The 25,116-nt window shown below is 42.1% G+C and overlaps 1 protein-coding gene across 2 annotated transcripts in view; it reads right to left on the bottom strand.

The window, feature by feature from the left end:
• CNTNAP5 (contactin associated protein family member 5) overlaps window positions 1-24,845 on the bottom strand; it is a 796,957-nt gene extending 772,112 nt beyond the window's left edge. For both annotated transcript variants that reach the window (XM_047084746.1, XM_047084747.1), the window contains exon 1: window positions 24,764-24,845. In XM_047084746.1, coding sequence (XP_046940702.1) covers window positions 24,764-24,845 — 82 coding nt within the window. The remainder of the gene's footprint in view (window positions 1-24,763) is intronic.
• Between the last annotated feature and the right edge of the window lie 271 nt (window positions 24,846-25,116).

Raw genomic sequence — 25,116 nt, 5'->3', positions numbered from 1 at the left:
TGTTAACACACTGCTTTAGACGTAAACGAAATCCAGTATCAAGTACTCTGGAGGAATAAAGTGAAGGATCTTTCAGAAGAAGGCCAAAGCTTCTACTAGGGAGGGGGTTTGCATCCGATCTTTACCCAGTAACAATTAAACTTCCTACCACGTCTTTGGGCCTAATGGGATAATGGGACGTTTCGTTTTTATCTACAAGGACTGTGTTTGTGCACATGTTCGTTTTGAGAAGAGGGAAGATGGAAAGAAAACTAGGTTTTATAATTGTTAAGGCCTCGAACTCTTGGAGATGTACACATAGACTATAATGGCACCTGGAAACACTTGGTCACATGTCGTTATATCAGTCCCTATCCCACCTCAGCGATCTGTAATGTTAGATTAACTGAACATTTGTGCACACTTCTCTTTCAGGCTTTGACCAGGGACATTTAACATGCTGCATCCAGGAGAACTTCCCACATGCCTAAGATTAAGCACTGTTGATTTTCTCCTGGTGCCTATCTCATTCAGAAATAACACACTTTGAAGAGAGATTGTGTCTCTGAGTGGGTTCCTCCTATAAATTTTATTTCAGTACTTGCCAGGTCCCGAGAAGAGCGTGCCAAGTGTAACCAAGGCTGCAGACACTTTGAGAGATTGATGTTTCAGAGAAATTGAAATTCATTCAAAAGTAGTCTTCATCAAAGTCCAGAGCTCTGCCTGAAAATCTGAGAGGAACCGGGGCCCCAGCCCCGAACTGCTCAACATTCTCACCCGTGTGTCAAAAGCCCCACATCAGAAGAGAGACGCACAAAGGCAGGGGCAGATAGAAGAAGGCCAAGTGCACTAGGGAGTTTGTCAGGACGGACCCAGAAAACCCAGAAACAGGTTTATTACTGTGGCCTCCAACAAGCTTCCTTTCTACGATCATGCTAACAAAATCTAATGATGTGTTCTTTTTTTTTTTTTTTTTTTCAACGTTTATTTATTTTTGGGACAGAGAGAGACAGAGCATGAACGGGGGAGGGGCAGAGAGAGAGGGAGACACAGAATCGGAAACAGGCTCCAGGCTCTGAGCCATCAGCCCAGAGCCCGACGCGGGGCTCGAACTCACGGACCGCGAGATCGTGACCTGGCTGAAGTCGGACGCTTAACCGACTGCGCCACCCAGGCGCCCCACTAATGATGTGTTCTTAATAATCACAGTCGTTTTTAACAATATCTAGCAAAGCAAGGTAGTGCAGCCTTATGGTTAAGCCTGCAGACTTTAAGCCAAGAATATCTCTCACTAGGTGAGCACCTACTGAATGTTCAACACCCTACCTCAAGTATAACGTAAAAGGGAGACCCGTTAACTCGCTCCTTAATCAGAAAGGGTAGATATCATTACCACCTTGCAGAAGCAGCTCAGGGAGATCCCAGACTAGGGAATGTAACAGAGCCCACATTTAAACTCAGATTTGATGCACCCCTAAGCTGGTTATTTTTTTAAAATATTATTATGCTTTATCTAGCAGAAAAGACAGCAGACAATTTTATTCTGGTTTGAAACACACAGCTCTGTACATGGAAAGGTAAATATTACACACCAAACTCTTGACTGTTCAGGTTGAGAATAAACACGAGCCATTCTTTGAACATTAGGTTTAAGATTTATACGTGAACTAACACCACCTCTGCTTGTCTCATGAGATGCAAATAAAGCACCCTATCTTCTCGAACCTTTGGCATTGTTTACTCCAAAAAGCAAGAAGAGGAGGGCTTCTTGGTGACAATAAATGTTCTACTATGTTCCTTCTATGACACTGCAGGACATTCAAAGGAAATGATAAGACAAACCTAGAGGCTCATGGTGGTACCAGAGAAAGGCTTATTATCCGTGCCATTCTTGGGGGCATCTGGGTGGCTCAGTCTGTTAAGCATCCAACTTGGGCTCAGGTCATGATCCTCAGTACCCTTCTCTCTCTGCTTCTCCCTTGTTTGCTCTCTCTCTCTCTCTCTTTCAAAAATACTAAACATTAAAATCAAAAACCACAAATAAACCTTGCCATTTTTTAACTTGTCCCACTAGAAAGTGTGATGAATTCAAAAGTAGGTGCAAATAACTTTACAAATAATTTAAGGAAGCTTACGTCTACCCACCCCCCCCAGATGTCCCAGGGACCCCTGTGCCCCGACCTAGCTAACAAACCTCTAAGTAGAGATTAGAAGCAAACAAGAGTATCATGACTTTAATTCTCGGTACCTTAGGAAGAACCAATAAAACTCATTACTGAGCATAGTAGATGCAGAGAAAAAGGAAAGAGTAATCACTAAATGACATATGAGCATTGTATCTGGAAGGAACGTGCCCAATAAATATGAGGGGGATGGAGAGGAATTCTCATTTTATTGATAGGGAAAAGGGTGGTTAACAGGGTCTTCCCAAGGTGGCATTCCAAGGTAGAGCTAGGATTTGACCCCAGTTTTGTCTGACTTTAAAGCAGGTCTTTACTTACCCAATGTCCAAGTTCAATGGGAATAGATGATCACTACTACAAAGATGGGTAATCATTGGCTCTAGCTTCTGGGATACGTATGCCAGGAAAACGAGTAACATAGACAGAAGAATGTATAAATGACTCAGAGAAACAAAGAGAAATGAAGGTTTCTGCACAGGCCTGGGGATGGCTGTGATCGAGATCCGTATGTGCGCATGTACTATAGGCAAGGCCAGGGAACAGTATGAAAATAATGAGAGCACCAGAAACAGCTCCATGGGCCTCTCTGATCCTCACCTCCATGTGTTTAAGGGGAGCAGAACACGCTACCCCCAAATATGTCTATTTGGCATATGGATGATCTTGAGCTGTGTCTTTAAGAAACAGCAGACACAGGAGAAACTCTGGAAACCTGGTAGAGGTTACCCTCTGGCAAGAGACAATTACATTTAGAAGGAAAATCTCCATTTGTAAGGGTGTCTCCCTCTGTTCCAGGAAGAGGAGGTTCCAGGAAGAGGAGAAGGAATAAACCCCTAGAAACTCTTCTCAATGAAGATGGCAAAGACTTAAATCTGCACAGCCCTCTTACTCCTGTTTACTGTGCTTTTCCTGGCAATCCCCCCTAGTTGGCCTCTCCCATCCCCAATACTTTTTTTTTTTTGTCTTTAGCTAAACAAAGTATTTAAGGCAAAGGCTTGGGCCATTTCAGGGAGTTACTCAGTTCTCCTGGGTCTCTCCCACGTGTACCTGAGATACAGGTGATATTCAACTTCCAGGGTTGTTTTTTTTTGTTTGTTTTTTTTTTTGAAGTGAATCTGTCTTTTATCAGGGGGGGGGGATTAGCCCCTCTACACCTAGACACGTAGAGGACATATGATCTTGTCTTCCTTACAGTGTCATGAGACCAGAGCAGGCTCTTTCCCACTACTACTCACTGAGTGCTCACAATAGGTGCTTGCTAAATGCACCCCCGGTGCATGGCAAGATTGGCTGCAAAGGGAGAGCAGCCGGCTTGTGGAAGACTTCACAATTCTGCATAAGAGGCTTCTATCTTACACCTCATAGAGTAGAGGCATTGACTGCACTTGAATGTACACGGGACCCAGGGGTTCCAGAGTGATATGACAGGCTTATACAGAATCCAGCTGAGCCATAGACTTTCTACTTCACTGCATTCAGGTACCAGAGGTAGGGACCAACATGCCCCCTAGGGCCGAACTCCAATATAATGATATGCAAGAAGCAGTTTATATGAAGGAATGTTGCACCAGAAAAGGCATGTATAATCAGACAGACCTAGGTCAAAGCCAAGCTCTGTGTGAACCAGTGATAAACCTTGGGCAAGCTTATTCACCTGACCTACCTTCATTTTCTCCTTCGTGAAATGAGGATCATAAAGCCCATCTCTGACGCAAAGATTTGGGGCCCTGGAGCCGGACAGCCTGAGCTGACATTTCCTCTTCCCAGCTACGTGACCTCAGACAAGTGAGTTTACCTCTCTGTGCCTCTGTTTCCTTATCTATAAACTCGCATTCGACATACACTTGGCATGCAGGGTTATTATGTAGATGGTGTGCTAACAGATGTAAATGGCAGACTGTTTCTGGTCTCCAAGTGTCGCATAAAGGTTAGTCCTTCCTCGTCCTCTGTGTTCTTAATATTGCTGTCACATAATACCACTCAATTCTTAGGCCCTGGTAGATAACTGAGGAAGGATGATTTGAAGGAGCGGCCCTCCCACGCTTAGTCTTAGGGATTTTGGAGATTTCAGTATCAAAGAAATCTCTTATGTTGGAGATTTTAGAGGGCATTCCAGTATGAACCTAATAAAAATGTGTGCCCAAGGGCTACAGCCCAAACTCACTGTCATTTCCTGGCTTCTGAGGCTCAAGGCACAGATTACTTAGGGGATGTCAAGGCACTCCCTGGGAGCTTTTGCCTATTGTGAAATACCTCTCTTCATTTCCCTCCCTCCAGAAAGTTCCCTTAGCCTTAACAACCCAATTGTCTCCTTTTCTAATATGAAATGTACCTCACCCTGTAACTTGACCTGGTAGGAGTGTGATTAGTTAATTGCTGTGGGCACCTGACATTTGAAGGAAAAAATGGATACCTCAGCCATCTTTCCTCTGAAGCCATGGAAAATGATTAAGGTTCAGTGATTTCTCAGTGGGGGGTAGCTGTTTTCAGGCGGATATTCAGAGACTTGCAAATTCTAGACATTAAGCTGTTCTTGTCTTTCTTTTTCTCTTTTATGAAGGCATGGCAGGGGAGGGGTTGGAAAAGACAAAGGGACAGGCTCTGAATAAGTTTTTTAAATCTCCTTTCTTTGTAATAAAAAATGTTCATCTGTATAAATTCCCACTTGTTTGCCACGTGCATATTTGGCCACTGGCAAAACTGTCAAATCTCAGAGGTTCTCTTTCTTGTCTTTGTCTTCTAGATTTTATATGGCTGTCCTCATTGAGGGGCTCCTCACACACGGGGTAGGTGGGGGGGGGCAAGGAGCTCACAACCACCCTGTCAAAAGCTGGGAAAGAATGCTTCACTCATGCACACACAGATAAAATTCACAATCCCTGGCATCTGGAGTAAGACCTTCCCCTCCTCCCCTCCCTGAGGACACGCAGGGTAATGAGGCTCTCAAAATCTTTCTCTCTTCGTCTTTTCTGGGTCACGGACATGTTTTGGAAATCAGGTGAAATATAAGCCCTTTATCCAAGAACACACAGATGCATACACAGACACAGCAGTCCATCCACAATTTCAGGGGAGTCACGGGCACCTCTTCAACACAAAATATAAATCCTGGAGAGTGCTAATGCACAGTCCCGGCTGGACTTTCTGTGAGAAGGTCAGGATGGGTGGGAAGCTGGGGCGAGATATGGGCTTTCTGTCATGTCCTTTCATTCCACTTTCTTCCCCTACACATAAAGCCAGTAGCGGAGGTATGTTTAAAAACTGGTGTTAGAATTTAAAAGGTGAGTTAAGTTAATGTTATCATTAGCCACACAGTGTCCTTTGATCAGTGGGTGATGAGAAATGAGACACACACAACTATAACATCATTCTGTTGTAACACAATCTAGTAACTGCCTTAAAGGGGAAAAAAGATTTAGAGAAATAATTTTTTTTTGATGTTGATTTATTTTTGAGAGAGAGGAGACAGTGAGCACAGGAGCAGGGGAGGGGCAGAGAGAGGGGAAGACAGAAGATCCTAAGCAGGCTCTGCACTGAGTGCCTATCCTGATGGGGGGCTTGAACCCACAAACCTTGAGCTCATGACCAGGGCCTAAGTTGGATGCTTAACCGACTGAGCCACTCAGGTGCCCTGAGAAAGAAATTTTCAACTGGAGGACAAGCCGAAAGGCTTAACGTATGCCCACAGAAATGGACTCAGAAATTCTTTACCAAGTTTTTTCCTGAGGAGTCCATAAGTCAGAGAAGAATGAGCCTTTAAACCATGACTGGATACACATTTTGAAGCCAGAGACATGTTTGAAATCTTAGGTTTCATTTGAAAATTCCGTGATATTTTATATCTTGCTCCAGAACATTTCTATTTTCTTAAATAACAAAATGACGTGCATTTCTTAACCTTTGAATGAAACTGGTTCTCCAGGAACCAATTAGTGTGTGTGTGTGTGTGTGCAGTGTGTGTCTTTCCTTATTATCATTGCTTTCTTCTGTGATGGCAATAATGCTAAAGCTACAGTTGAAAAGCTTGGGTTCAGAGATGAGGTCACCCTGAATGATACGTGTCCCCAAACATGTTGTGATCATTTCACAGCATCCATCATCACGACAGTACAGGAGACAGGAACAACCATAGGGCTTTATGAAAAATTTAAACAAGAGTAAAATCACACAGTGGGGGTGCTCCTGAGTAGGGACCAATACAGGTATCTCCATAAAGATGGCTTTGGGAGGGTAGAACCCCAGGCTGGTGGGACTCTGTCTGCCACTATCAAAGTGACCATGGTTTACATTCAGAAGTTGACTGTGTGTCTACACCAAGAGCTAAAATCAGTTCCTAGTTTGGAACTGTACTCCAAAATTTTTTGGGAAACAAATGTGATTTCCTCCAGTCAACTGGAATTATACATTAAAAAGCTGTTAGAATCTCAGCTCCTAGCAAGGGTCTAAAATTCTCTTCTCAGTGGAAAGAATATAGTGCTTGGTAAAAATTAACCATATAGGGTTGTGGGGCCAATTAGTGGTGATGCATGTTAATGACAAGCCTGGTATACAGTAGGCAGTCAATAATGATAGCTACTAATACTATAAACAGAGACTATGATTCCTTATGATAAATTGCAACCAGACATATTCTGGATGAAAAGAAACAAAACTGAGGCCGATAAAAGGCAGTATATAATTAAGAGCTTAAAGATGTTTTATATATATATATATATATATATACACACACACAATGTACATATTGTATATACAATATATATATATTGTGTGTATATATATAGTGTATATATACACAATATATATATAGTGTATATATATATATATGTATATATATATATATATATATATATATATATATAGTACCAGCTTTAAGGGTTCAGAGGAAAGTAATAGTAATGAAGACTACAGAAGAGAGGCCCAAGACTGGATCGGGGAAATCTCTGAAGATAGAGGTAAGATGAAAATTTCTAGTTTACTTGGTTTAGGAGAAACCAACAAGAAAAACTTTTGCAAGACATCCTTGAACAGAGTGAAGAGAACCATTTATATCAACAGAGGGCTAATTAAGTTAATGCAGAAAAGACACCAATGGCCTTTACACGACACAGCTATATGGTGCTTTCTAGCTTGATTCATTTTCAACTTAAAGCTTTATGTTGTTGGAAAACCTTTCTGAAACTCCCCTGCAACCCAGGCTTTCCTTATGGTCACCACACTGTGGCTCCCACAGGTCAGTAAGACAAGTCTGGAGGAATGACTGTGTTCTATTCTGGACATTATATTTTATTAATTTTTTAATGTTTATTTATTTATTTTGAGAGAGTGAGCATGAGCAAGGGAGGGGCAGAGAGAGAGAGAAGGAGAGAGAGAATCCCAAGCAGCCTCTGCACTGTCAGCACAGAGCCTGACGTAGGGCTCGAACTCACAAACTGGGAGATCATGACCTGAGCTGAAATCAAGAGTCAACCACTTAACCGACTAAACTGCCCCGGTGGCCTGTGGACACTATATTTTAAATACAGCGTTGACAAAGTAGAATGTGTACAAAATAGTGGAACGTGATGGTGGGAAGTGCAAGGAGGGGGAACCATGTTGTAGGAAAAATAAAAGAAGACCAAGACAAGTGGGGGTGCTACCCTGATGGACTCGCAGAAAAATCATGATGATGAGGGAGGACACATGGCGTGAGGTGCCCCGGTGAGCAGAGCTAAGGTCAGTGGTCTGGTGGTGCATGGGTGCAGGCTTGGGCACAAAGGGAGAAAGGATGCCCTATGAACTTTATTTTTTGTGGAGGAAAGTGAGCTATCTTGTGAAGTCACAGTTCTATGCTTATAAGATGTAGGATAGGGATGCCCAGGGGTCATAGTCCATTGAGTGTCCAGCTCTCAATTTCAGCTCAGGTCATGATCTCACGGTTCATGGGATCCAGCCCTGCATCAGGCTCTGTGCTGACAGCACAGGGACTGCCTGGGATTCTCTCTCTCCCTCTGTCCCTCCCCCACTCATTATCTCTCGCTCTCTCAAAATAAATAAATAAACTTAAAAAAAAATAGGATGGAGCTGCCAACTCTCTGGAATGCTTTTAGGGAATGTGGAGATCTACATGGGCTATACACGTTACGGCTTCATCACGGAACTTCAAAGGTCTCTTTGCCAATTCTGCACTTTCTGACTTTTATAACCTGTCTTTTTCAAAAAGCAGAAATCCAGTAGAGGCCAAGGCCAATCATCCCATTTCCATTGAGAAGACAAATTAAACACTGTATTTCTGCTTTAACCGCTTTTAAAAATTGAAGATTGGCTTGGAGTAGATAAGCAATCAAAGCCAGGATCCTTATCTAACTAATCTATGACTTGTTAGATGAGGTAGAAAAATGTCATATGAATAGACTGGTTCCTGGCCTTTCCTGAATGTCAGGAAGCACCAGTCATAGACCACTTTGGCACATTTTCTTTCTTCCCAGAACTTCCCAAATATATACATATATGTAAACATATATGTGTACATATATATGTGTGTATATACATGTTTACATATGTTTACATATATATATGTTTACGTGTGTGTGTGTGTGTGTGTGTGTGTGTGTGTGTGCATGGGGCTATCAAAAGAAGAAAAAAAAAGATAAATAATTAGAAAATGCTTTGCTATGAAACAGATTTTCACTACTGCACGGGGGCACCGTGGCACTCTGACTAGTGGCATGACCAGATAATGTTCAAGACTGAAAGTTGAACTACAAGGTAACTAGAAAAACTGAAAAATAGTGTGAAATTTCCCTTTCAATTCCCAGTCCAGGATGTGTCGCCTTGGTCCCTCTTCACATTGTGCCTACATCGCCCTGCTATCCTTTGTTTGTCTAGTCTACCAGGACAGTATAGCCAGACCATTATTCCTCCAAAAAATAAAATATTTTTGATAAAAAATATTATATGCATATATATATGTGTATATATATATGTGTGTGTATATATATATATATATATCAGTATATCAAAAATATATGTGTGCAGCTTCTCCAAAGACACTCCCTCTCTCATTTGTTATTCACACCTGATAGGGCAGATACCATCAACCTTGCTTGGGAAAAACATGGAATGATGAGCACAGTCATACAGCCAGTAAGTGGCAAAATCAGGACCAGGATATTTCTTCTTCTATTCTAAGGATCTTGCGATAGGACTAGATGTTAGAAAAAGGTTTAGTGTGTGTGTGTGTGCGTGTGTGTTGTTTTTTTCAATTAACACATGATAGTCCATAAATAACTGACAGATCTCACTAGAGTTTCTCAGACTTTGGCTACTGTGATAATTTGGACTAGATACTTGTCCGATTCTCTGTTGGGGGGGTGCATTTCTGTGCATGGCTGCATGCTTAGTTAACATCCCTGGCTCCTCTCTCCACAAGATACAGTAGCAAGCCTCCAGAGGTGACAACTGAAAATATCTCCAGACATTGACAAATGTTTCCTGAGGCAAACTCACTTCCAGTTGAGAACTCCTGATCTAGTACTATCAGGGTTTTTTTTTTTTTTTTAAGAGAAGCACAAACTAAATTAATTGACACTGAGCACATATGTGTCTTGTACAGACATGTATGCATAAGCACATGTAAACAATGACAAAGAAACTTCCCAGTGCCTTTGGCTTCTTCTAGGAATCAAGTCTTTCTAGCACAACAAAAGCAGAGGTGCCATCTTGGCTTTGGTTTCTAATCTAGAATGAGAATTGGAAGGTGTGTAAAATGGGAGTTTCATTGGACATCGAGTGAGGTGTTTTTATTTCCCCATATGCAGAATGACATCATTTTCCCAAAGAAGCCACAAAACACTTAGCTATAGGAACCCAATAAGTCACATTGAATTATCCAATAAAATTGATATTTATACAGAAAACATAGAAATCTTTACCCCAAACAATGTATCAACAAGGGTGAGAACATCAATAGAGTTATACATTCTCCCCTTAAATTGATTTTGTTTCACATGCTCTGATGTTTTTTGGATTAACTTCACTAATGAATTTGCACAGTGGTCTATTCCCTTGACTACTAAGCTACAGTCTGTGTGCTTAATTATGATATTCTTTCCTAAGTCCAAATCTTTTATCAGGCCATTAACGGCTGGAGAAGATGTGCTGACATGACAGGTAAACTAATCCGTCTTGTTTATAAAGGAGAAAATCAGGAACACAATGTATGTGAATATTTGTACAGAGAAACATATGTACATGCCATGCCTATATGACAGCACACAGCACCTGCCGCAATTACACTTTCATTTAAATGTCTTATCAGTTCTTTGTAACCCAGAAGATTACTCAATGTGTGTATGTGTGTGTATGCATATGGCTAAAACAGTGATGACAAGAACAGCAGGAAATATTTTTATTGCAGACTCACAATTTATTTATTTATTTGTTTGTTTGTTTATTTATTGGGGGGGCACAAGTGAGTGAGGGGCAAAGACAAGGGGCAGAGAAAGAGAGAGAGAATTCCACAAGGGGCAGAGACAGAGAGACAGGGAGAGAGACAGAGAGAAGCAGGGCTCACCCAAAGCAGGGCTTGTGCTCACCAAAAGTGGGGTTTGATCTCACCTGAGGCAGGGCTCAAACTCCCCAACTGTGAGATCATGACCTGAACTGAAATCAGATGCTTAAGTGATTGAGCCACCCAGGCATCCCGCATACTCAAATTTTAGAGAGAATTTCAACCTGGTTTGGTATATTAGAAGGTGCCAAAACATGTGGTGCTAACTTTTGTTAATACGGAAGCAAGCACTTTACTTGCACAGGTGCATGCACACACACACACACACACACACACACGCACACACAGGCTTACACAGACATACATATCACATCTCCAAAACACACGACATGCCATAGGGCATTTGAAGACAAAGACTCGATACCTTAAAACCAAAGGAGCCATTTTGCAATTTTATGTCTCTTCCTGTATTATTCATTTAATTAGATCATTGTTGAAGGAGCTTTGAGTTTCTCAGGTAACAGCATCTTGGCCTACATAAATTCCAAGGCCAAGGTGCTCATTAATCCCATGTATACTTATCCATATGCTCACGTATCATTATCTCCCGATTATGTTACTGAAATGTCAAGCTGAATATATTTGAAGATCTGCATTCTGTCTATTAGGTAAAAGAACCATGTGAAAGAACCATAAAAAAAAATAACCACATCAAATCAGGATGCAAAGGATGCTTACTGAATACCGCCTTGAACCAGAGCAGCCACAGTGGGAGGTGTCTGCACCCCTCTGCCCAGCATCTATCCACCTTTCTGGCAAAACATATTCGATTTCAGAAAATAAATAGATATTAATTTCCATCCAAATGCCCCTTTCAATTCATTATCTGCAGAGGTAAATATTCACAAAGGCGACACCCAAGTCAATATTGACCTTGGGGGATAATAAATTTTGACATTTTCCAGAATAAGCAGTTGCATAGAGTGTATACACATGTAAAACTCTACCTGGTACATTAACCACAAAAGAAAATGAATAATAACTCAAATATATTATACATATACATATATATATGGATGCATATATATTATCTTAAATTATTTATTATATTAACTTCTATTAAGGATGCAGAGCAAGAACATTTGGAGTTTGCTAGGGGGTTTATTTTCCTAAGCAAGTACAGCATAAGTCTAGAGTCAGTGTGACTTCCTAATCCACGGCATTATAAGCAAACACAAGCCTGTGGTTACAATTCACAGTCCGCCCAGTTATGGGTGAACTGACTGCCACATTCAGGGGTTCGCTTCTATACTGTCCCTCATCCAGGTGCTGTCTGCACTTGGGTTTCACGGAAGCTGTCTATGCTTTAATTCAATCTATCAAGTAGTTATTTTGCTAGTCACCATATGCTAACATGAAATCCCTTCTTTTGAGATGGTCCAAAGGGAATACCTGGGATGGAGGTAGATAATTCAAGGGCCTTTACAAGATAATATTTCTCTAAAATAATAAGAACTATATTAACTAAGGAGATCAAAACAAAAGGACACATCCTGGATAAGCTACTATCTTTTACATTCTGTAAATGCCAATAAGCTTTTCTTGTCCTAAGACTTATATAAAATTGCATCGGGACAAAAATAGATTTTCAAAGAGTATTAACAATAGGCACCTGGGCAGAGATAATATTTAAAATAGTCAATAACTTTGGGGCACCTGGATGGCTCAGTCAGTCAAGCATCTGACTTCGGCTCAGGTCATGATCTCAACGGTTCGTGGGTTTGAGCCCCCCGTTGGGCTCTGTGCTGACAGCTCAGAGCCTGGAGCCTGAATCGGATTCTGTGTCTCCCTCTCTCTGCCCCTTTCCTTCTCTCCCTCTCTCTCTCTCTCTCTCTCTCAAAAATAAATAAAATTAACATTTTAAAAAACAAACTAAAAAAATTAATAACCTTAATAGCAATCATCAACTGTTCCAAGCAGACGCAGATGCTAGGCACCTAGGGTGGCCTTGCTGCTGGCACACCGGCAAATGTTGGCCACCATGGAGGCTGCCATTCTCCTCCTTCCTCAACACTCTCCTATGCCTAATCACTTTTTCATAAAATTGTAAGCTCAGAGATTCCTGCAATTAAGGCTAAGTTTTCACAGGGTACTTCTACAAAGAAACAGCAAGAGAAGAGTAGACTGAGCCGTGGAATTCTATAGGTCCTCTCCCTATTTCCCCCAAACAGCAATCGTTGCAATTTCTTTCACATACAGAAATTCGATGTAAGATTTCATTTTGGAAGCCAAAAGTTTCTGCTCTTGAAATACATTTTAATATTTAAGGCCTGGGGCACCTGGGTGGCTCAGTCGGTTAAGTGTCCGACTTCGGCTCAGGTAATGATCTCACGGTTTGTGGGTTCGAGCCCCGCTTCAGGCTCTGCGCTGACAGCTCGGAGCCTGGAGCCTGCTTCAGATTCTGTGTCTCCCTCTCTGTCTTCCCCACCTCTACTATCAATTTGTCTCACTCTATCTCTCAAAAATAAATAAATGAAAAAAAATTTTTTTTTAAATATTTAAGGTCTTATTCTTTGAAACACTGATTCTTTCTGAGAGCTAGAACACAGTGTCTATGTAAGCCTCAGTGTCCTTTCCTGAAGCAGTCACAGATAGAGGAGAAGAGGCAAGACCGTGAGAGTGCTGGCCATCAAACGAGTCACTTAGCCTCTCTAAACCCAAGCAAGAAGGTCCACTGAGACAAGAAAATAGCTGAAAAAGAGGACAAAGGAGACACACAAAGACAGACCTCACAACAGAGCCAAGCAACAGCCCAGATGGAAGGGAGAAGCACCAGACAGTTGGAAAATAAAGCAGAAAATTACCTGGCCTGGCTTTCCAGCAGGCTGTGATAAAAGGAGGTCCACACATGGACCTCCTCCATCAAGGAGACACTACAAGGACAACAGGGCAGGGGCTCATCACTGCACCCAGTCTGTGCAAAGAATGATGGTACTGCGTATGTACTTATTAAACACAGCCTCCCAGCTACACCCACTGGATGAAAGGACCTTCTGAGCTGTGTGTGGGATGAACACTAGAGCCCAAAGAAGCAGAACAGATCTGAAGGCCATCCAATTTTTGCCTTATTTGAACCTGTGACCTGAGTATCACAAATACAGTTTTTCTTAATAGCACGAAGTTGAACAACAGAAACAAACCAACAATAATAAAACCCCCAGAACATCCAACTAACAAATCCCAGGAGCAGTGCAGTATGATGTAGATGAAAAAGAAATACTGCACTGACTGAGGAAGTTCTCAAAGGAGGCTGAAACTGAACAGACACTAACAGTGGGCACTGATCATGGAATCCATGGGGCTGGTAGTGACAGCACGGAGCCTGGCTGTGGACAGTTGATGGCATAAGCTTTAATGAGTAATGCAATCAACTTTTACAAACGGTTAGAGGCACAGGAGGTGTTTGCCACGAGGACTTTTAGATGTAGGGAAAGGATTGCCTGTAAGGTTAGGAAAAGGTAAACCTGGACACCGGGAGGAGTCTGTAGGTCTAGCCTGACAAGGGTTTTCTCACCCTGGGTCAGACAGAAGGCTGGCTCTGCAAGGCTGAACATCAACTCCAGTTCAAGAATGGCTCAGCCTTGGCATTGGGTTCGAGAAAACAGCAAGTAGAGTGAAAACAAGTACAGACTTTGCAGTTGGGGAAATGTGCACTATAATCCCAGTGTGACCACCTCCTAGCTATTGGATCTTGGGTAAATAATCTGACCATCCGAGCCAGCACGTCCTCACCCTACAATGGAGCAGACAATGACTGTCCCATAGGACTGTGGGGAGAAACAGAAGGAGACCTCATCAGGTACCACCCCGGGCACCGGATGAGGTTTCTGAACACGTGTTCCGGAACATGTGACTTAACTTTATCTCTAATCTCCAGTGTTCCAACATTCCAATCTGCTGGTTTCATTTCTTTTGATTGTGTCAAAAGGTTCCTGATTGTTGTAGAATGAGAGGCATTAATCTCTCTTTTCATATCCTGGTGAGCTCAGCCTGTCTCCAATCAGAAAGAATCTGCCCTGCTGACCCCAATCCTGTAACCTGGCAGAGCTCATTCACTCAAGGGTAAAACCTCACGCATGTGCTTGCACATCTCCAGGTTACTGCAGCAGGGGTGTAGGCGGACCTGGAAGAGACTCAACAGACTTCTTGCCCACAGCCCCTCCAAACAGCTCCATTTCCGTTCACTTAGCAGGCTTGTGGCTTTCTTTTCCTCCTGTGAATGGATAAGCCCTTCTCACCTCCCATTATTGATTAAGCATAATGTGTATTTCACAGACCAGTCGCAGTTGATGGCAAATGAAGTTGCTTTTGCTCCAAATGACAGGAGACACAGAGAAGTTGTTCGCCACACAGGAGCCCTGGAAGGCACACGTAGGGAGAAAGAAAGAGCCAGAAAGCTCAGGCCTGTGCCTCTGGGCATATGTGGCCCTCTGCCATGGGTTAAGTGAATCAACTTTGCTCATCCATTTTTAATTGGCGATCTTGGGAAAATATTTTTTTCATCATAGTATAAACATGGCTATAATGCAGAACAGAATGCAAATGTGTCTGAGAGCTTAAGACAAAAATTCAAGAAATTACATGCTTCAGTGGCTACTTGGGGCAGAATCAAGGATCCCCTGGGTTTTCAGGCTCTTTCTTTCTTTCTTTCTTTCTTTCTTTCTTTCTTTCTTTCTTTTCTGGTGAGTGGCACTTCAGTGGAAAAGTTTGAAAAGTGTTAGCATTGGCCACAAAACACAAAACCGAGCCATTTATTAAATGTTGATTGAGACAAGGCAGGATGAAAAAAGGTAGCAATAGAGATGGAGCAGAGAAAGGAAGAAGAGAAGAGTAGAAGAACGTAAGGAAGGGAGGGATGGGACAAGGGGAGACAAAAAGGAAGGAGCATTAAGAAGCAGGTGAATTGGGGCCAAGGGGAAGGACACCGAAGACAAGAAAGCAGAGAGACGTGATCTAGGAACAGGAAAGGCTGTTTAATAAACTGGTCAAGAACAGAGTGGAGGCCAAGGTGCCACAGTCTTGTTTTGAAGAAACACTGTTATGTTTTGCTGTTATGTTTTGTTTTGTTGTTGTTTCTGGCACTACATGGGCAGCAATCCTAACCCCCCATCCACAGACAGTCAGTGAACCAAAGGCTTTAGGAATGCACACAGAAATGAATGCACAGCAGATGTTTCATAAATATTTTTTAAATGAGTGAATGAATGAATGAATGAATGAATAATTCACTTGAAAATGGAAGAAGCATTTATGATTCACCAATCATTGTACCAGCACCTGACTTTATAACTTAATGTTAACAAGAGCATATCTACTATTATCTACCCCATACAGGATTCAGCAGCGCACGGGAGGAAGCTTCTCCTGACCTCCTGCCCGACCCTCCTATAAACAGAGGGCTTTGGACACTGGGGATACTTCACATGACTCCTGCCCTGGTTTACCAGTTTTTCTCAAGGTCTGATCAAGGTCACTTCCCCCCATAATGCTGATATTATCTGTAAAGGTCTGCTCACTTTTCTGGAAGGGATGTGCTCATTTTTTTCTAGATGGATCTCCCTGTTCCACTCTCCCATGAGGCTCTCTTTGTGAGCTTTTCAGCGAGCAGGTTCACTGGCCATGGCCCTGAAGCTGTGGTCATACCCTGAAGGAGCTCGGGAAACATGTGAGGAATCCCAACAGTCATGTTTCTGTCAGGTGGAGACCGATTCTCCCCACAGTCCCCTTGACATTGGAGTTAACATGAGAACAAGTTTTTATTTGCCTTACCAATCCCTCAGCTGTCTGCTCACCCAGATGAAGGGAGAGTAAGCCCTTCTGCCTTTGCCTGAGAATGGAAACATCTTCGCCCTGATTTGTATTATAACTGATCCTGAGAGAATCCATGTTGAGGTTCATTCGTAATTATAATAACAGGCTTAACTAGTAATTCCCACATCATGTGCATTTTGTATAGAGTAATTCACGTTATCCTCATACTAACTCTACAAGGTCCATGTTAGTATCCATAGGAAATGTTCGCTGAGTGAGAATTAAATCAACCCAGAACTCTATGATATACACCCCTCCCGATCTCCCTCACTGCCTACCTGCTTGGAATATGACAGGTCCTGGGCAAAACCAGGAAGTTGGTAACACTTCTCTTAGACACCTTGAACATTCCCATTCCTTGCCCCTCCCCCACTCAGAACATTCTCTTCTTCAGCTATCCAGCACCATCTCTTCTATTAACTTTTCTTCAGGAAAAAGTCTGTTCTTCCCCATGAAGTATAGATCAGCATAGATATACATCCCTATATTTTCTCTCCAGCGGGGCTTTGTGTCTTAAGGATTATTTCCGTGCATTCAAAGGCTTTCTCCTGTATTTACAGATTCAGGGCACTGATGGAGTTGGCGGAAGAACTGTCTGGGGACAGATGGGTAGGGGGTGTTGGAATCAAGTGGGCTTTCCCAAATGCCCTGTGGGAGGCAGATCCCTGTCAGGCCTGACCTTAGAATAGGCCTTAATGGGAGGCTTCACATTTGGTGACTGTGCCCACGTAGTTTATAACAAGGAAATGCTAGAATATAACAGACTTTTTTTTCTCCCCCCTTCTCACATCTTAACACAATCATGAGCTCAGGGAAGAGCCAATCGTAATATCAAAAATGCATGGCCACATGACAGAGAGGAGTGGGAAACAGAGGAAGGGAAAGTGAGAGGGAGGGAGAGAGGGAAGGGGCAAGGGGGTGGAGGGGGAGAGAAGTGAACATGTATATTCAGCAAACAGTGGCCTAGACAAACACCTACCAGCATCTGTCTGTTAGGCAAATTCCTTTAGACTGCTATTTGCCTTGGACCATCTTCAAAGGGATATTTCTGCTTCCAAAGGTGGATAGTTAAAAATAATATACATCATGAGTGTGTTCTGGCATTTCCCTTTCGTTTTTTTCCCTCTCTTCAACATTACTGTTGTCATCCTTTAAAACTCAATCAATTCAGCTGATCCAGTGAACAGATGGCATTAATCAACCCCCAAGAATATGCACAAAAGCAATTAGAAATGTAGAGACATGGAATTTATGCCAGCAAATCAATTACCAATGATAGCAAATCAAGGTGGCACACCCAAGTTCCCTTTGTTTCTCTTTCCAAAGAGCGGCCACTGATCATAGCCATGATCTCTGGTTTACCCCCTCCCCTACCAGAAGGGGATCAAGAACAGAAACACTGAGGTTTAATTACACATTCCTTAATGACTAGTTCTCACTCTGCTGGCAAAATCCAGCGTAATTTACAGACTACAAGATGCATCAGAATGATGGATACAGACAGCATGTGCTATAGAGTGTCATGCAAATATGAAATATACTGCTCTGAGAATATGGTCGTTTGGTATTCCCAGAGAAGAACTTCATTTCAGAGAACAGAGCACCTTTTCTAGCATCTATAGCTCTCATTTGTCAAAAACAATGGAAGCAGTTATAGAATACATTTTAACCACAAATCTGTGCCTTCTGCGAGTTTACTAGTTCATATATCCCTATGTTTTCAATGGGCTTGGCCATTGCTTGCTTTCTGGTTCTTTGTGACCTCTGCAGATTCTGAAAATTCCTTCTTTGGGCTCATATTTATCATCACCTGAGTTACCGTGATCATCTCTTACCTAGTTTTCTTGCCACTAGTGTTGGCCCAGTCCAGTCTACGCTTCATACAGTGATAAAAAAAAAAAATACCTAATTCTGTATTATCGAATTACATATACAAAATCCTTCAATGAAGCTTCACAGCTTCAACGGCAAAGATGAGCTCCCCTCCCTGCTTACCGATTTCTCAATTTTTCTGTCCGTTTGCCTAGAGCCTGCTCCCACGATTAGTCACCAAAAATAAACCTTACTCTTAAGCCTTCATACAAACAGCTTGTGATAACCTCCCCAACCCCCCACCCCATTTCTCCAGTGAGTGAAATCTGACTCTGTTGAAGTCTTAACTTCTAAGTCTCTTTCCTCCAAGAGCCTGCCTTGATGCCCCAGTCAGTTTGAGATGTTCATTTCGTCTCTCACATTACACGTTGTGCTTATCTTTGTTCTAGCACTTATCACTTTGACGTGATTAAAGATTTATTTTTCTGGCTGCCCGTGTGCAAAGTTCCTTGAGATCATAGACTATATTTTCTCATTCATCTTACTTTCTCTGGTTTCTAGAAAAACCTGAGTTTAGGAAAGAGAGCCTTCAGTTGGGACACATTTCTTCAATAAGCTTTTCAAATGAGTGATATATATGAACTATTAACACTTTAAGCTTCTTCCAAGCACAGCTTAGAGGGGTGACATTGGAGGCTCAGGACAATGTTTTGGGGGTCATGTGGTCAGTATGCAATAAGATAAAATCCTTCCAGTAACTTACTACTAAAATCCTGTTAAGTAGCATTCAAACTTTTCCTTTTTATAATGAACCCTGGGCTATGAAGAAAGATTTTTATGGCTATATATTTGTATGTTTCCAGCTTATATAGGAAATGTTCATTAAAATTGCAAAAGCAAGTTAATAAAATTAGCTCAAACTCGGTACGGAGGTCAGGTCTTCTTACCATTTCCAAAACAATAATAAGTAATACTTGCCAGTTAAAAAAAAAAAAAAAAACAAGCCAAATACATTTTAAAAGACTCTAGCAACAGGACCATAGAAGAATTTTTGTTCAAATTCTTAGTTGGAAACCATTCACTGATTCTCTCATCCATTCCTTCAGCCAATGTTTTAGGTACTGAATATAGACATTCAAATGAAATACGATAATTGGGGAACCGTGCACCTATGTGGAGAGACAAGGATTAACAGAAGTGTTATGGAAATATGAGAAGTCATACATAGGGGCACTTGACCCAGTAGAGGGAAAGCGTGTGTGTGTGTGTGTGTGTGTGTGTGTGTGTGTGTGTGCGCGCGTGCTTACAAGTCTTCATCAAGGCTATGCTGTTCCTCCATCCAGTTTTTTATTGAAACTTAAAAGAAAACTAAAGCATCTGGTGCTCATCCAGATATAAGGCCTCTTATATTTGACCATTGTGATGTTTGGGATCTAGCATCAAATCTAGATTCCAATTTTCTTTCTTTCTTTCTTTTCTTTTTTTTGTAGTGTATAACTCAGGAGTTGGCTGTGGTGGAAACTGCTCCCTCCCTGCCCTTTACTATGGATAGAGCTATGGAGACTATCCTAACCATAGGGATCCCAAGGCAACTTGCCAACTCACATACAGCCCCCAACTGAATGCACGGGAATTAATTTCATAGCTTGCAGAGTCTGATCTTTGGAGATAGACACAGGTCCAAATTCTGATTTTTTTTTTCATTGCTTAGTTTTATGATCCTGGGAAAATTATTAACTTCTATTAACCTTAGATTCATTCATCTATAAACTGGATTTAATAAAGTCTACCTAGCTATGCTACCTTGCCAAATTATGTGGACACAGCATATGAAGTGAGAGATACGAAGTGCACCGTAGTTAGTAGGAATTAAAACCTATTATGTTGTTATTCTAAATATAATTGCTTAACAATTTTCAGCATGGCCATCACAGAAGCATCCAAATGGAATGACCAGTAGGCAACATCAGGAGTTAAAGACAAAAATACATTAGGACTAGATAGGACCTTAATAATCATTCGATACAACTCCTTCAGTTAATACACCAAGATCATTAGGATAAGTCAATAACCTCTACAAGGACACCTGCCGGAAGGTGTCAGAGATCTGATGAATGAAGACAGCTTCCCTAATGTATTAAAAATGCTATTACTGGCTCAAAGTGAGTACACAGAATCTTCAGGACAAAGTCTCATTGAGTGAACGAGGACTCTATTATGATCTTTGTGGTAAATGGACCCTCTCCCCATCTTCCTAACTGGCAGGGATAATTAGCATCCTATATTCTAGCCATATTTCAGCAGAGTTCTGGCAAAGAAGCTACAGGGCTTTGGATCACCAGTGAAAGCTTTTGGGAACATTTCAAACGATATCACATTGCTTTGTTTTGTAACAAAGGGGCACTGAAAAGTAAAATGATGTAGAAAAGGAAAACGGGGTCCTACTTAAGAAAGAAAAGGCAATTGGGAAGAGCTGGAATGAAAAAGAAAGAAAACGTCAATTTAGAGGAGAGTTATTCATTTGAATGAGAATAGGGGCTGGGGTGAGGTTATTCGAATGGAAACCAATTTTCTCATAATACCCTGGTGTGAACATTCCTCTTGTAGTTTTTCAGGTATATTTTCCAATGGTGAAAATATGAATCTGGTTTGGAGATGGGGGCTCTAAGGGTTGAAGGGAAAGAGAGTTCACATGAGTCGTCAAAGATCAGCTTAGCCTGTTCAACCTTGGGAAAATCTTTAGGACTCTTCCAAATCACCCTTGTAGTGCTTCCTTTACTTCTGCTGACTGTAAATGCCGCAAAAGTACACCTCAAACACTCTCCTGCTGGAAAAAGTCAGCCTGATCTTTGTTTATTTATAATTTTACCTATCGACTGGGTTTGCGCAGAAGCTTCAGATCACTCAAAGTATATCGCATCTCTTTACTTGAAGATGTTTATGAATAGGAGTGACGTCCTAGGATACTTTAGATGAAGTTCCGTCTGTGATGAATGGCATCATCAGAGAATAAAGAGTTGTTTATTTCTTTCTCAAGGCTGTTATCTCCTTGAACCTGGTATGTAGCACCAGCAGGTAAGATGCTTGAGGATCATTCAAAGTGACTTACTGGGTCAAAATTAAGGCTGTCATAATCACATAACATCTGACGATTGTTAAAAATAGAACGAAAAGTGACCCTGTGAGTATCCCATGCATTGCTTTTATCTTCTGAGTGCAAGTTCTATTATAATAGTCTTTCAACATACCTAATATTTGAAGAATCTTCTCAGTAAAATATTGAGCTACTGTTCTGTTTGGGAGAAGAAACACATCTCAATAGCTGTTTTATACCCAAGCCTCTGAGTACAGGGAAAGTTGCATAACCGGACAGGCGTCTGACCTGTTAGCTGTGGCATAACCAGGGCTAGAACCCGTCAGCATTTCAAACTCCTACTTTCACTCGAACACCAGCAAGTCACATTGTTTCTTCTTGTGTCAAAGGAGTTGATATTATATGTAAAATGGTTTTTCATTTAACGCTGGTCTATCATAGCTACATTCGAAATTAACTAACTCCCTCAGGGTAAACCCAAAGGAGATGTTGTAGCTACTTAATATCCTGAAAATCTGGAATGGGGGAATTTCCAGAGTTTTTATTACTGGTTGGTAATTATGTTCTCCGCACAGATTCCTAATATCTATTCTGTAGCTGGCCTTCTAACCTGACTTTATTTTAATTTTGTGTAATTAGAAACTTATAAAATCTATAATTGGGTAAGCATTCATTTCTCTCTTACAGATGAACACCCAAGTTTTGGTCAGATTATGAGAAAACTAAACATACACACACACACACACACACACACACACACTCATTCTACACACACTAGTAATATCAACACATTATTATTAGAATAATGTAAACAATTAAAAGTTGTTTTTATTTGAACAAAGTTCACAGGCATTCTTAGGTACCATTTAGCATCTTGGGTAAATACCCCATTTTGGGGGCTACTGTCATGAATGAGGGAAAATATTTCTTCAAAATATAAAAAAATCTTGAAAAAAACTCTCCAAATAACCTATATACTTACACAAACTGACTATTAGAAAGGAGATTTATCTTCCTCAGTATATGCATATAATTGCTAATGGATTGTAGATAAATAGTAAATCAAAGCCCTGTATTTAATGGATAAAGTGTGTGCACAATTGAAGTCTGGGAGAATTGTGGAATGTTAATTTTTTTTTCCTTAGAGGTTCTGCAACACAGGTTCTGAAGACCACCAAGATGCACTGATTTGAGAGGCAATTTTCTGCTGCCATTCTATTGAATTAACGCATTTTGTTCGGCATGATAAAAAACATGTATCATTCTTTGAGAACACCGACCCCCAAATATTTAGCAAGCAGTGTACCCTCAATTGAAATGTTGATTGGAAATAGGGAAATCAAACTGTCACCTGATGAAATACTAAAGCTCATTATCACAAAGTTCCATTTTCAATGTTAAGAATTAGCTTTATTGCTGCATCAGTAAGCACGAGCTTTAAATCCACGCCATGTAGGTTTCATGAGCATTATTACAACATATTAACCATAATTCAATTAATTTACAGAAAATGGCATTCTGCAACTTATTTTTTTTCCTTTGCTCTTAAGAAAAGGTGCTATATAAGGAAGCCCAAACCACATTCCTACAGAGTATGTTCTACATCTTTCGCCCTTATTCCTCACCCCACCTTTGTGGATCTTCAAAATATTCACAATTTCCAGAGAAGTAAATGTGCTAAAGGAAAAAGAGCCATTTCACAGCTACACCTTTGCATCATTAGGACAATACTGACCTCTAGTGTTTTAGGAGGTAGACAGGCTAACTCAGCATCATGTCTAACTTCCTCTAACTAAACCACTTAGATGTTTTTCTAAAGCACCATGGGAACAATTTCACTTAAAAGAAGAAAAAGGAGAACGAAGAGGAGGAAGAGGGGGAGGAGGGGGGGAAAGAGGGAGGAGGGGGAAAAGAGAAACATCAGATTCTAACCATTTTCTTTCTATTCTCTGAAATGATTTCTAAACTAAGTCCCTCTGGCTCCTTCCTCCCTTTAGAGAGACTGACCTCTTTAGCCCTCCTTTAGAATACAAACTTTCATAGTGTCTTTATAAGGCATATACCTTATAACTATGGATTCTGAGTCTCCAAAACTTCCAATCACAGATAGAGACTCTGGCTCTGCTTTGGATCATTTCCAGTAAACAACATTTGTCTAAATGTCCTCCCTTGAGATGCAACACTGGGTTGAGTACCTCTTACCCAAGGTCCTCTTGGACCTAAGAGGGTGAGGAGTGATATAGGGGGATTGACAAGTACTAAGTAGTCTTCCCATCTTTCTCTAACAGCGATGTCATGTCCCAACGTGCTTAAGCAATTCTGAGGTTCCTGGACGGGTTAGCAGAGAGGGGAGCAAGCACAGAAACTCAAGGAACCTTGATAAACCATCTTTGGAAACAACACAGATGGCTTAATTGCGTTCTTTCTCATTTAGGAGTTCCCAAGCTGGAAAAACTTCCCTCTCTCTGCCTAGAGAGGCAGCTGAGCAATTGAGCTTGAACCTCTGATGGCTCCAGCGATTTATTCAACTTTGACGAACTGGGTTCTTTAAATACACAGTGCAGGTGGCGGATCCCCAGGTGTCCAGCCTTCCTGCCTATTAAATTAAATGCCCTGCACTTGCTGAGGTTAGAGCTTGGACGACAGAGGGTACACTTAGTGCATACTCATTATGTGTTCTTTGGCACAAAGATTTTGGGGGTGGAGTGTGCATCAAAAGCTCTTCCTTCTGGAACAGGGGCAGCCATTGATCTTGTGGTTTGACTACACTGGGCCACGACTCTTAGGCCAAAACTCCCAATCCCAGTAAACCGGTGCCTCTCGGTTGCGAGATACCCCAGCTGAAGCTTTCTGCCTGGGGGAGAGCTGAAAGCCGCGTCTCGTGAGGCAGTGGGCACACTGCAAATCCCAGGCAGCCGCATTCGGAGACTGTCACCGCTATCAGCCAGCGCGGTGGCCGGGAGCATCTGTATCTCGGGGAGCTCACAGCCCTCGGTGCCTACGATCTGAACCCGGGGCCCTTCTCAGGAAAAGCTCTGCTTAGACACCAGGCAGGCGTAGAACGCGGAGCTGGCTTGAGGCTAAAGGAAGGCGATCCCTCCCTTCTCCCCGGAACTTTGCGATTCGGGGATAAGGGCAGGCAACCCGGCGGGGCTGGCTCATCGGAGCTAACTTTTGGGATGGTTTGAGGGATGGAACCACACCAATCAGCAACCCCCGCCCCCCTTCCCCTCTGCTCGGGGCAGGCACAACTGAACACGCGTGGACACTTGAGTGTCTTTCTCCCACGCTCGCGTTCCACACCTCACCTACCCGCTCCCAGCTCCTGGTACTCACAATTTGTCGCCGTGAATCCTACATGCCACAAGCCGGAGAGCAGCAAAGTGAGAACGCTGGTCAGCCGTGGTACAGAATCCATTTCCCCCGAGGAAGCGGTCCCTCCCAGTCGGATCCCAAATTCGCAGGCGCCGGCCGCGGCTGCCGCTGCGCCTTCTCTCTCTCTCTCTCTCTTTCTCTCTCTCTCTCTCACTCCTGTCGTCCTCTCTCCTGCGCGCCGCCTGGCCCCCTCCCGCCCCCCCAAGGAGAGCCACTCGCTGCTTCACTCCATCCCGTGTCCAGAAGCTCCACCGAAAGCACAGCGGGGTCTGCCTTGAAGCTGCGGCTGGAGCTGCGGGGCCCGCACCTGCCGC

This window comes from Lynx rufus, unplaced genomic scaffold, assembly GCF_022079265.1.
Source record: "Lynx rufus isolate CCGP_SWC_20201006 ecotype Redwood Valley unplaced genomic scaffold, mLynRuf1.p SCAF_2, whole genome shotgun sequence".
Classification (NCBI taxonomy): domain Eukaryota; kingdom Metazoa; phylum Chordata; class Mammalia; order Carnivora; family Felidae; genus Lynx; species Lynx rufus.
This window is presented reverse-complemented; position numbering and strand designations above follow the sequence as displayed.